The 14412-nt window shown below is 38.3% G+C and overlaps 1 protein-coding gene across 1 annotated transcript in view; it reads left to right on the top strand.

Annotated features, from left to right (window-relative positions):
• The window catches only part of LOC149200278 (DEAD/DEAH box helicase), a 418917-nt gene that overhangs the window by 195388 nt on the left and 209117 nt on the right, over positions 1-14412 (top strand). The window contains exon 4 of the mRNA XM_089402651.1: positions 5303-5437. Coding sequence (XP_089258777.1) covers positions 5303-5437 — 135 coding nt within the window. The remainder of the gene's footprint in view (positions 1-5302; positions 5438-14412) is intronic.

Below are 14412 nucleotides of genomic sequence, written 5' to 3'. Positions count from 1 at the left end.
CTACCGTAGGTATTCCACTGGAGAGTTCGTCACAACAACTATGATAAAATTTTACTTATAAATATGAAATCTACACTATGATGGTTTATTTCTCTTTAGATTTATTGATCTGTAAAATATTGTTTATTGCGTATTCTTGCAAATTATAATTATGCAAAAAATAGAGAATGGAAAAATAAAAGTCACAAACTACTATTGACACAAGATATAACTTGGGAAATCCTTTTGGGAGAAAACCCAGTTGGAAGGTGAGGCTGCTCTACTCTTTTCTATATATAGGAAATGGTTGAAAGTACAAAGAAGTAAGGCCCGTGGCCCGTGGGCTACTACAATGCACAAATTCTCTTTGAGTGTTGTCTCCCTATCCCTCTTGACTACTCTGCTCATCTATGGAACAAATGCATTCGAAAAGAATGGAACCCGTTTTCCTCCTAGTGGAACCATTATAATATAGCCTGATAACTTACTAGTGGTTAGGTTTGACTCCTTCAACTCTGTTAAAATTTGGTAGCTCAGGGATGAATATCTCCTAGAAGAAATCATATCTTTCAGTTATGTTTGAACCATCTATAATAAAATTTCATTTCTGACAATTCTAATATGACTTTCCAAAAATAGCATGTCACATCTCAATTTAGAAGTGACTTTCCAAAAATAAAAAGTCATGTATATGATCAAGGATGATCTTGGCATATGGAATCCTCTTTAAAATCAAATCAATCATGACTATACAAGTCAAGAGTCAATATTTTTATCCTTACTAGTATTATTATTATTATGATATTATTATTTATAAAATAGTTTAAAGTCATTCACCTTTAATGGATTAATAAAAATGAATTCTCTCAAGGAATAAGTAAAGTAAATTGAGAATCTCTTCCTTGGAAAATCGAACCTCTCTCTTGGAATAAAATAGTAAGTCCACACTTAGGAGAATGTAATTCTCCCTCACTAATTCAATATATGACAAAAATGTAACTCATTAAATGCACTTGTAACTCCCTCATTCAGTTCGATTTATAACTCTCACCAAATATTCTCTCATGTCTAAGTGTAACTCTCTCCCTCCCTAATTCGATTTGTGACTCCTCAAGACAAGTGTACCTCTCTCTTTATTTTTGGGATCAACGACACTTCTCCTTAAATAACTCATCCCTCATGGAATTCGATTCTCCTATTATTGGCTCAAGGCATGAATTCATTTTGTAACCCCTCTTCTTTCTCAACTATTTAAGCAAGAGCAAGTGAGAGCTGAGAGTAGCATGTTCATTGTGAGGAATGAGAGCTAATGTTGAGTGTGTGCAAGAGTAGTGTGAGAGCATGTGAAGAGTAAGAGGAAGGAAAGAGCTTGAGCAATTATGAATGACAAGATCTGATCAAGAGAAGGAGGAGATCTTCAAGCAAAGAGCAAGAACAATTCAGTTGCAAGTTGATCAGACGTTGGTGACTTTATTCATTCTCATTCTCTCTCTCTTTGTACTCTGTTGAACAATTGAAGAATCTGATAGAAGAAGAATCATTTGGGTTTTTCCCTTGTGGGTTTTGCCCTGGTCATTGGACCTAACTCTCAGTGTCTCATATTTGTACTTGATTGTCTTCATATGATCCTTAAGTTTATGTTTTATCTACAATTGCTGATCTGAAAAGTTGTGAAAAAAATCTGCATTCTAAGTAATTGTAATAGTATAAAACATTCAATTCTATGCAAAGTACATTCAGTTTTCTGCAAAGTACATTGAACTTTCTGCAAAATACATTCAGTTTTCTGCAAAGCACATTCAACTTTATGCAAAGTACATTCAGTTCCATTCAGTTTTCAACGAAGTACATTCAATTTTCTGCAAGTACATTTAGTTTTCTGCATAGAACTTTCAAATTTATGCAATCTTTTTTTAAATTTTTGCACAGAACTTTCAGATTTTAACAAACTCTTAATCAGAGTTTTAATATGGACTCTTCTGGAGTCTTCTTCCACATGATTGCATGGCTTGCCCCATTTCCTTGAGTAATAGGGGTTGACGTGGCATCCTTTCGAACTATGGTGGTTGAAATAGGAAGGTCAACTCCGAGTGGAATAACTTTTGCATACAGACTCTGAGTAAAGTGATTCTTGTACCGTTGGAATGGTCTCTATGTGCAGAATAGGAAGAAGTGCAGTGCTAAAGCGACAATTTTACTCCCCAAAAATGCTGTTTGATGCCTCAAAATGCTCCCAGAAGGTTTCAAACTCCAATTTGCCAAACTAGGTCTTGCCGGTAAAAATGGTAATGTGAACTGATTCCTCCACTTTTTCCACTTTGAAAGTATCAAGATGGACGACAAACAATATAATGATCTAATCTAGATCACAGGCCTAGAACAACAGGCATAAAGTATTGATTACACCAATGTACCAAGATACAATCAACAATGATCATCTCCTAACTAGTAAGGGCTGTCTTACTCTCAATTTGGTGTATCTATAAGGCTTATTTCACTATTTTATTGAGTGTTTTGACTGCTGGTCTGCAATATATATCTGTAGAATATCAATTTTCATATTTGCAGTCACCTAAACTAACTCCTAGACCCTATCACACAATAAAAATTTAGAGGCACTTGTCTACTAATTTTGTGGTGGAGTGTTTTGATCTTGTGGGGAGGCCTCCTTTGACATTTTAGGAGTTGGCCTAAAGAGTGGGGACTGGTGCCGAGGTGACGATGGGCAGTTGTCCAGTGTGATGCCATTTTAGCATTCTTGCTTGACCTTTGCAAGACTGCTAATCCCTGTGTTAACCGGAGATTTACAGGTTGATGGAGCTTTGAATGGCCTAGTGGTTGTAGTTTCACTTGATTTGCAATGTAGTCCTGGATATCTTGATGATGTTGATAATTTGGTTTTCTTGATGATTGCTTTGCTTGATGTAGACTTGGTCATGGAGCCCATAGTTTTCAAAACCGTTTTAAAAAACCGGTTACCGGTCTAACCGGCCGGTTAGCAAGGCCGCCGGTCTAAACCGGCCAAAAAACCCGGTTGGAAAGGCCCTTTCACCCATTTTTTGCCCTAACCGGTGAAAAACCGGCCGGTTTGTATCAAACCGGCCGGTTCCGTCCTAAACCGGCCGGTTTTAGGCATGCCCACCAAAACTTGCAAAAAGTGTATTCCTGATTGTGGTTTAGGGGTTTTGGGGGGAAACTAAGGGTGTTTCAACCCTAACAATGTTGGCAATTAATGGTAATGTTAAATTCTTAAAGTAAAAGTGACATTTCCTTTAATTTTTATTTTCATCCTTTTACTTAAATTTTTAACATTACCATGAAATGACTCAGGATGTTTGAGAGTGGTTTCGACCTCATTGGATTTCATATGGAGAAACTAGAATTTTAGATTTCACTCAAAATTCAGCAGACTTAATGGTTTTCAGGATTTCATGGTTTGGGGGTAAACAATAAATGCAATTAGAGCTCCAAATGATGAGCAAAACTCCTGATCTAGATCCCATTGTGTTGGACGATATTGATCCAACATCAAAATGGGTGGAGGAGACTGAAGAACCTGTGTTTGAGGTTGATTTTGATATCGACATGACTTTAGCAGGGGTTGAAGCAGATTATGTGGTGGCATCAGAACCAGGATCAGTAGCGGCATCAAGGAAAGGCAAAGAACCAATGGAAGGCACTAGTCATGCAGGTCGACAAACTCGTGCTTCCATTAGGTCCACTTCTATTGTCATTGGTGGCATTGATACTGAGGTTGCAGATCAGGCTGAGGCATCTTCAGACTTTGAACCAGATGATGTCTATGTAGCTCCCGATGATGATCCTGTGTCTAGTAGTGGTTATGAACTTGATGATTGATCATGTGTACACTGTAGGCTTGTAGTAGGCCATTGGCCTCATAGCTTACAACATTGTTTTTAGACTTTATAGGCCATTTAGAGCCTCATTTCTTATGTATTTTGCTATTTTGTCGATGATATGTATTGCACTCGGTGCCATTTTTATATATTCACCTTTACATGGTATATAAATGAGCAAACTTTGCATATTTTGTCTCTATTGGCTTGGAATCATGGTTTTACATCTTAAAAATAGTTTTGTTTCATTAAAAATTAATTATTTAATGTATTTTTTTAAAACCGGTTCGTTTAGACCAAACCAGTCCCGGTCACCGGTTCCGGTTTTAAAAACATTGATGGAGCCCTTGTCACCATCGGATGATTGGTGATGCATGTTGATATGTGACTCTATGGGAGAAAGCCCCAAAATTTTTGGGATAAGCTAACATTGTAATGGCATCTTCATTTGATTGGTTTCATTGTGGCATAAAGCCCTTGGCATACACTGCCCTCTTTTGCATATGGTTTTTTACTTTGATGAGTTGGTTGTATCATGGTTGGAAGTCCATTACTCCAATGGCCTAGCTCTTATAGATGTTTTGTGCAGATGAATGGATTACTTATGAGGTAGATCATGGTCTTATGTGGAATGATGCCCCCTTCTTTGGCTACACACTTGCCACACTCTTTGATGCATATTTTGCTTGAGGTCATCCCCTTCTTGATGAATTGTTTGATCACATGGATGGCTTGGCCTATGACTGATGGGCATTGGGTATACATGGGGTTGTTTTGACCCAACAAATATGAATAGTGTTGTTGACATTTTGTTACATTCTGTGAAGATCTCTTTTGATTAGAAGATTTTAAGTCAATGATGTAGGTCTCTCCAAAGTACTTATAAGAACAGAAGCTGCAGAATGAAAAATCACTCTCAATCTAAGTTTCTTGCAAAAGCTGGCTGTTCTGTCATAGGAAGCTTTCTATAGTTTTACAATTGACCATGGTAGTTCTTGTGTCATAACTAGAGTCTCAGCCTTTAGGGTTTATAGCTTGGCTCCGATTCATTATAAAGCGAGGCAAGCATCTTGTGTCATAACTAGAGTCTCAAGCTTTAGGGTTTATAATTCAGTTCCAATTCGTTATGATCCAAACTAAGTTCTTTTGATACACTGATCCGTGAATAATTAAATGTGTGAACATTGCCTCCTTTTAGTTGTAGGATTTACATGAACAGCCTTTGCTCATAATAGATATAAATTAAAGGGTAATTGATTATGTAAGAACATGTCATACAATTGTTAATTGAGATCAATAGAACCTTCCAATCACTTTATTGGGGAACAAAATTTAAAGTCAATAATGCGATTAATACACTTTTGTTCAAAATATGGTATTGTTTATAAAGTTCTAGCTCTGGTAAACTTTGATTGTTTATAATGTTGTTGACTCTATTTTCTATCTATTTTCTTTCATGTTTGCAGACCAATTCAGAGAAAGCTGAGTTGTTTGCTAGAATTAGGGAAGGGGATCTGAGGATCATAGTTGGAACTCATTCTCTCCTTGGGAGTCGAGTAGACTATAGAAATATGGGCCTTCTCGTGATTGATGAGGAGCAGGTGCACTTTCTACTTCTATAAAATCCTTTGTAACGCTTCCTTGTAACCATCTATATTCTATCTATTTGTGGCATCTTCTTAATGTTTCCCAAAAGAATTCTTTTTGATACTATGGAATATCAATGTTAGGCATGGTTAGAGCTTATAACTTCTTGTTACAGTACAGCCTTAAGACGTAGCATTTATTTATGGCAGCTGAGTTGTCTTAATGAGTCACTTGTCCTTATCCTTGTGTTTGTAATGTACGTATTTCCCTTGTGCAACAGAATAATGACATATATGCAAGAATTAATCTAGGCATTCCTGTAGCCCCATGTTGGTTGTATCATCATATTTCGTGTTGTAGTTTATTTTATCTTTGATGAGTTAAGAATGTGGTTGATGGAAGTTTTATTATTTTGTGATGTTTTACTTTATTTTTGTTATGGAGTGGGTTGTGAGTAAATTCACAAGGTCAGGATGAAGATGTCTTTAGGAAATCCTAGTTTTTATTTCGAGAAGTATCTCTTATAAAATATTTTTGCCTAAGTTGGCATGCTATAAGGGCTGAATCTATGTTGTCAAAGTCACCCATGACATGCACATGGCCTCATTCATGATTCCACACCCACTCAAAGGTTTTGAATATACTGGCCAATCACCTTGCTGTTTACTGCTAGACCACACTACAATGGGCCAGTAGGAAGTCATAGTTAGTAACCTAATTAATTGGTTGAAAGGTTATTCCACAATTATTGTCTATGTGGCCTTGTGTGAGTGATGAGGCAGTCTAGTGGATGTGTTGGCAATGTATTATAATTTTCTATTAGCTGTTGAGGTAAAAGTGTTTACACCATGCTTGGGGGGTGCTTTATGTGATGTGCATGTTGAGAAATCTAGGGGCAGCTAGATTAGGTGATTTATATTACTTTGGTAACTGCTTGTGATGCTCTTTTACTTGACTTTCTGTTCTTGTTACTAACTTCTCCTTTCACTTGATTATTATTGTGTTTTTTATCATCAAACAGCTACCAAACAATGAAGATCAATGAGATACGAGGACACAAAATGTAGGCTGCTAGTTAGGGCCAAAACCTCTCCTCTTGAGAGGAAAAACCACAAGAATTCTTCTCTTCTTATATAATGTTCAGATGACGAATTCCAGGACCTATGATCCTTGACAAAGACCCCTCCAAGACCAAGTCAACCTTCCTTCTTGATGAAGCTTCTTTACACAACTTACAACAACAAACTTCGACCTTCTAGCAACTTCTCTAGTAACTTCGACCCCAACAACTTTTCAGCAACTTCGACCCCAACGACTTTTTCAACAACTTCAAACCCAACAACTTTTCCAGCAACTTTTCCAGATACTTCGACCCCAACAACTTTTCCTACAACTTTAATTCTTCTAGCAACTTTGACCCCAACAACTTTTCCAGCAACTTCGACCCCAACAATCTTCTCCAACAATTTTGACCCCGACAACTTCTCCAACGATCTTGACCTAGCAACTTTAAAATTTCTTTGCACATAAGAGAGAGAGAGAGAGACCCCAAGAACTATGACGAACTATGACTCTAGCTCCCTTCTTGAACTTCACTTGCCTTAGGACTTCGTCTTTTAAGATCCAACTTCTTTTCATTCTTCTTCATATGGGTTGTGTGTGATCTTCAAGTGAGGTCAAATGCCTCTTATATATAGTCTTTCCAAGGGTACGAATTGCCTCCATGAGGCCGACTTGATCTTTCATGTAGGCCGACTTGTTGTAGCTAGGTTGACTTGTCTTGGAGGGTCTTTTATGACTCAAATAGATTTCATTTACCTAATACAAGATACCCAAAGGGGTCTTACATACTACAATGACTTAATTGACTCGTAGACTTTATGACAAAGCCCTAGAAGCACTCAATGGGTGCTTGACCTACAAATAAAATAATCTTGAGCATGAAACCCATGTTACAAAATAATAATAATAAAATTTCTTTTTCTCTTTTCATCAAGTACATAAAATCATGATTACATTAGACATTGAGAAGACTAAGCCTAGTTACACTTTTCAACACTCCCTTTTAACTAGGGAGGTATTCATAATCCATACAAGGTACTTGGACATTCTCATGTTGAAGAATCATCATAAGAAGAGTCAAATTGGTAACATAGCAAGGCCTTGACTAACAACTCTATCCCTCAAAAATATTAGAGCACAATGCTGGGGAGACCAATGATTTATAGACACCTTCATTGTTGTCTCTCAAGGCACATACCCCATGCAGATGTTCACAAGGTATGTCCTTCTAGGACCATTCCTGTCTTGGATTAACACACACCCCATCCAGATGTTCACAAGGCATGTCCTTCTAGGACCATTCCTGTGTTGGATTAACACATCCTCAAGGAATTTTCTTTCTTGACTACTCTTGCCTATTGGACGCCCTATGTTGTCGCTCAAAATGTATAGGCACCACGACAATGACTCAAGTCGGGCACTGTCACTTAATCCTCAACCTTTTCATTTAAGCTGTCTCCCAACAACAGACTATGGGGGGTAGACTTTTCCAAAATGGAATGAAAAAGGACAAGTTGGGCAATGGGAACCAACTAGTCTGAGAGGCACATTTGAGTGGCCAAGTACTTGTTTAGATTTAGCAGGATATTAAGGATTCAATTAAATTTATATAATTGGAACCAATGCCTTATGGAGTCAACAATCTTGCTTTACGAATTTAAGATCAAGTATCGGATGGACAACTACTGCTTTCCCAGACTAGTTGGTTCCCAACTTGTCCTTCTTCAATCCATTTCCGTAGGGTCTACCTCCCATAGTCCGCTGTTGGGAGACAACTTAAATGGAAAGGTTGGGGATTAGGTGACAACCCCCGACCTGAGTTGCTGTCGCGGTGCCTATACATTTAAAGTGACAACATTTTTTGGCGCTGTTGGTGGGGATAGAGTTTTTCTGTCCTTGGACCTCACAACACTTTTCTAATCATCTAATCTCTTCTGCCATTCATTAGCCCATCAAGCGGCACAACATTTTCTCGCACCATTATATTCATCTTTTCATCACCTTATCTTTTTCCTCTCACTAATTGTTTCATCTTCTCTATCCACACCTTTAGCACTTGGACATTTCAGTTGGTTTCCTGTTTGGGTGGCGACTTCACTTATACATCCATTATCTCTCAGACAAGAAGCCCTCCTTGATATCCATCTGCTTCTCCCTGACTAACCTTTCGATTTTTGCCTTTTGGATCTTGGAGCCAGATTCATGTTCAAGTGGCGACTCCACTTCTTTCATTTCTTACAATAATTTCTGCTAGAAGCTCGCTTCGTGTGGATCTCTTGATTTTCTTGAGCAAGGATCTCTTTTTCTTGCATCCATTTGACCCCCCTTTTTCTCTTTAAGAAAGTAATCATGGATGACTTGTTTGCTCCTTGTGATTTTACTAACTTTCAGGGAGCTCCACACAATTTCCTGTCTTCAGTCGACGTGGCCATCGATGAGGTGCCCCCTTTTCGAGGTAACAAAGCCATTACTACCGAGACTCACCTTCAGAATGCCATTCTTTGCATAAGCAAGTGTCGCCCATATACCGACTATGAAGATGTGAATATGCAACTTTTCATTCTGATTTTAGGTGATGATGCTTTGGATTGGTTCACTGAGTTCCCTAATAACACTATTAATTGTCTACAATCAATCATTGATGCCTTTGAAAATAAATATGGAGATAAGAGAAAGGTCAAAGTGAACGTTGAAGTAAAGGAGACTAAAGAAGCTGAAAATGACCTTATCAAGGAATTAACTCAAATGGTTAAGGATATGCAACTGAATCAAGCACAGGTAATCAAGAATATGGAAGTCAACCGGGCTCAACTCATTAAGAACATGGATCTTAATGAAGCTAGATTAACAACAGATTACGCCAGGGAACTAGGTTCTATGTAGAACAAGTTGTTGTCTATAGAAGAAAAACATGTTGACAAAATGAAGATCATAGAAGTTGATCACTATAGTTAGATAGCCACCATGCAGAATCATTTGATCACCATGGAACCAAATCATGAGAGAAGAAATGTGTGCTATTCAAGTAAATCATAACACAATGATAAAGGACATGGAAACTGGTCAGATATCTCTTCAGAGCAAGTTGTTGGTTACCATAGAGAAGAATCATGTCAAAGAAATGAACTCTATGCAAAATTGTTTGATGGCCATGAAAGCGAATAATGATAAAGTGATAAAGACTATGGAAGAAAATCATGCTATAAAAGTTAAGCATTCTAATCAAATGACTGTTATTTAGAATAAGTTGGACAAAATGGAAAGATCACATATACAAATGTTTCAACCCAAGTCAGATAATAAAGAATTTCAACGGATCATAAGCCTCCCATTTCGCTGAAGCAAGCTCCATCTTATTATGAGGAGGTCATTTGTTCCATTGAAAAATGGCTAATTGAAGGCGATCCAGATAAAAGGGAAACTGAAGGAAATCAGGTTAATACATGTAAGGTTAAACCATCACCCCTGATAGAGCAGATGCAGAATGAAGAAAGGCATGTCACGAATATCTTGGATACTTCATCTGAAAATTTTCAAGATCAAGCAGAATGTTCTACATCAGTGTTGATAATATCGGTATCGGGAAAATATCGGCGAGGGTCCAGAAAATATCTTATCGGCAATATCGGCGAAAATATCGGCAAAATATCGGCAAATATCGGCAAGCATAAAAAATGCATAATATATTCATTTTTTTCAGATTTTTAAACATATAAAGCAATAACAACATGAAATAAACACATTGGCACATAAATATGAAGAAAACACTGATATATATGATGTCAAATAGAAATGATATATCAAAGGCGATACCAAATCGTGCTAATCCCTGATAATTGTCCATTCAAGGACTCAAATGTGGAGAACCAATACAAAATAACATCACATATAATAATAAAAGTATCTCATCATCATGAGTTACATGTAGCATAACAAATAAAACTAGCAGCTATCTATCTACTGCCCTCTCCCCCTTTTACGGGAAAACATGATGGGCTGTTTGCCAGGCCTGCCCCTAGTAGTAGAAGGCCCTGACACTGCCTCTGCACCTAATGTCAAATAATGAGTGCTAGGCATGGAGCTATGCTCTCCTATATCTATAGCAGATGGTGTTGATGCTGATGCTCCCGCAGTGTCCTCCTGCTCCTGCTCCTCCTGCTCCTCCTCTAAGTGCTGCTGCTCCTCTGACTCCGAGTCCTCCTCTTGCTGCCCCTGCTCTAATGGATCATCTTCCACTGGCTCTAACCATGAAGGTGACTCCTCCAATATGGGTTCCTGAGACTCCACCCTCCACGGAGACAATACATCAATATTGTCTAAGGAAATGGCATCTGGATCCACTGGTGATTCTATTTGCCTCACTCGAAGTCGGATGTTGTAATGCACATACACCAAATCGTTGAGGCGTGCGAACTCCAACCTGTAAGAGTGTCAAAAAAAGTAACGAGTCTCGACTCTTGACTCTTGACACTTGAAGGTCATAAATTAAAAATTAAAAATTACAATAAGTGTAATTGCTCAACTGAAGGCTTGAGTTCAAAGTTATACCTGTTGCGCTTTTTGGCGTGTATTTTCTCAAATACACTCCAATTGCGCTCACACCCTGAAGAGCTACATGTTTGACTCAAGATTCGTATAGCCAATTTTTGCAAATTTGGTGCCCTTGCACCATAGCTTCGCCACCAAATATCTACAACAAAATAATGAAATAAAAAATTCAAAAAGTTAAAAGTTAAAAGTTAAAAGTTAAAAGTTAAAACATAATTAAATTCAAATTTCTAATTTCTAATGAGTGATGACTTGTCACTTACGTGGCATGAAGAGGTCCCTTTCCTTAATGGCATCATCAAAGCCAAATAGGCCAACACAATCCTGATAACACTGTACCTCGCGCTTGATTTTGCTACGAAGCTCAGAATTAGGTACCATCCTCTGAATACAGGAATGGAGCCCTTCCATCACCTCGCCATCAAAACCAAAGTTGCATTTGTATGCAAATGCAGGGTTGAGGAAGAGTGTTGCTGCATGAATGGGTCGATGAAGCATCCCTGTCCACCGACTATCGATCACATCCCATAACATCATCTGCCTATTAAGGCCAGCAGAACCCTTGTCTGCATAATAGGAACGAATGGCCTCCTTGGCCCTATCCATGCCCTCATACAAATAAGGCATTGCAGGCTTCTCTCCATCCACCAATCTAAGAACCTTTACTATAGGTTCGCTAACTGCACATGCTTCTTGTACTCCACGCCAAAATGTCTCAGAGTACACCATTTTTGCAATGGCTCTCCCATCAGGTCTCCTGCTGTATCTACAATTACGCCAATCATCAGACACAAACATTTGCTTCAACTCGAACTGACATCGAAGCAAAGACTGAAGAGTAATAAAGGTTGTGGCAAAACGTGTGATGGCAGGACGCCGCAACTCCTTGTTTCTAGTGAACCTCCTCATAAGGCTAAGAACAAAAGCATGGTTATAAATAAACTTGGGGATGCTCCTAGCCATATCAACTGCCTCCTTGATGAAGGAGAGTTTCCCCATATCCTCAAGCAACAAATCAAGACAATGCGCTGCACATGGAGTCTAGAACAATGTGGGATGCCTCTCCATAAGCATTCTGCCGGCAGACACATAATTAGCTGCATTGTCTGTTATGACTTGCACCACATTCTGCACACCAATCTCCCGAATGAACCCATCTAACAACTCACATATCGTTGCTGCATCTTTGATATGTTCTGATGCATCCAACGATTTAATAAACATGGTACCTTTAGGACAATGTACCAAGAAATTTAGAAGGGTCCTACCCTTCCTATCTGTCCAACCATCAGACATCACTGTGCATCCAGTGACTTCCCATGTCTTTTTCAACTCCGCCAATCTAGAGTTGATGTCCTGTTTTTCTGCTTGAAGAATTGGCCCCCGCAACTCCTCATATGTGGCACTTTTGTACCCTGGGCCCACAACAACAATAGCATCACACATTGGTTGCCAAAATGGATTGGTTTTTGTGATGCTGAGAGGTAAGTCGCTCCAAAAAATACACCTCCCCATGACTCTATCTGCTTCTTGCTTCTCCTTTTTTTTAACAAGCGATTTTATGCCAGGTTGTGCTCCAGCTCCTGTTCGTGGAACAAAAAATGATGACCTTGCATTCACACTAGCAGTAGCGCTAGCATGTGATGGTGTGCCAGTTGTGGAGCCCCTCCCACTAGGGCCAGTAGGGCCACTACCCTCAACATCAAAATCAGGAGAAGATATCCCGAAAGATCTACCTGCACGTTCAACTTTGTTTCTTTCCGCCTCTTCCTTCTTTCTGTCCTTTTCTTCAATTGCCTCAAGAGCTTTTCGTATAAGCTCCGGACTAGAAACTTCACAAATGCCAACATCATGTCCAGTGAGTCTAGCAAGATGGTATTTCAGTCGTGTAACCCCACTTGTCATCTTGGTCCCACACGATTTGCATGCAAGATATGCACGATTTGTCCCACCATCAGGGATCCCATACTCCCAAAATGGGTCCAAGTTTTTTGGCATATTTGTATTTTGTTGTGGGCTAACTCAAAAGGAAACCTACAGCACCAAAAAAAATTTGGAATTAGTAACTTAATAAGTAATACGAAATTACAAATAAGTTAATAACCACATCATTTTACAAAACAACATCCTTATCTCTTAGATGATAGATCAGTGGAGGAAAGAAATTTTATTTCTGAGATTTTGCAATTTGTGATTGACCTCTCTGATTTAAACTCTGCTGCGTAATTTTATTTCTGATACAGCCAATTGTTTTTAACTTTTTATTATCTATAATTCAAATTTCAGAGACAACTCCCAGCCTAGATTAAATAAATTTTAAAAAATGTAATATATAACCCTTGTTTTTCTAATATATAAAATTCTTAAGAAAATGACAGTTAATTTGTTTTGTTTGCAAGATAGTATGCATCAGAAACTCACCGCTGCAATGCTCATGTGTTTATTATTGTTGTTCCCGAGATAAGTTATTGTGCTAGTCTCTTTTCCTCCAACTGATTTGAACGGTGGGTCTCCAGCCATAGAAATAAGTTGTTCTTTTTATTACTCCTTACTAGGAACAAAATTTCAAAGTTTTTCTCTCACTTGTCATTCCCTTAAGCTCATTTACCCATGATAATTCATAGATACTTCTATTTTACATTTTGTTCTATCAAGGTGTATTAAAATGACAATCATTTTCCAACGACCATTACCTCAGTAATAAAACAGAAACTATAGTGTCAGTGTGTCCGATGCTTTATCTGTTTGATAATGCAAGTAAGATACTTTAGATGTACTCTTTTCTCTCCTGCTAATTGAGATTTACTGTGGTATTTAATACCGCCAATTCTTCATTTTCTCATCCGATCATTATGATATTACAGGACATATGTTGGTCAGCTTGTATCTAAGGGAAGAGTCACTGTATGGGGAGCTAAGGTTAGTGGTTAAACCGTATAACGCAGGCCTAAAAACACTTGTACATGGAGCCTAGTCTCTGCTGTAAGGAGTGCAGAGAAGCCGCAGTTGTACAATGGTATGGAAAGGGATTCAAGCCCAGACGTATAGCCTAGAGAAAGGAGATCACTTTGAGAGGAAGCCACAGCAAGTGAGGGTTCTGTGGGTGACTGTGTTAGGGATGTTGCAAGTTAAAAATACTAGCCATAAATCAGAAATTGATATTGCTACTGTTTCTCAACAAATTTCTATCATATAATTATAACTGTAATTTTATGCATTCAGGTTAACGGCCTGATCAAAGAAGGCCAGATATGGAGACTTGTAACTTCTTCATTTCTTCATGCAGACATCGTGCATCTCTTGGTTTGTGTTGCTTGGTTACTATCAGTCCTTTTACCAAAGAAAACGTGTGGTTGATCCTTTTGATGATTTTGCAAAA

This window comes from Pinus tabuliformis, chromosome 2_1 (genome assembly GCF_031772625.1).
Source record: "Pinus tabuliformis cultivar Carrire ecotype Pingquan chromosome 2_1, CPIR1, whole genome shotgun sequence".
Taxonomy (NCBI): domain Eukaryota; kingdom Viridiplantae; phylum Streptophyta; class Pinopsida; order Pinales; family Pinaceae; genus Pinus; species Pinus tabuliformis.
The sequence above is the reverse complement of the archived record's forward strand: the minus strand, read 5'-3'. Positions and strand labels throughout refer to the sequence as shown.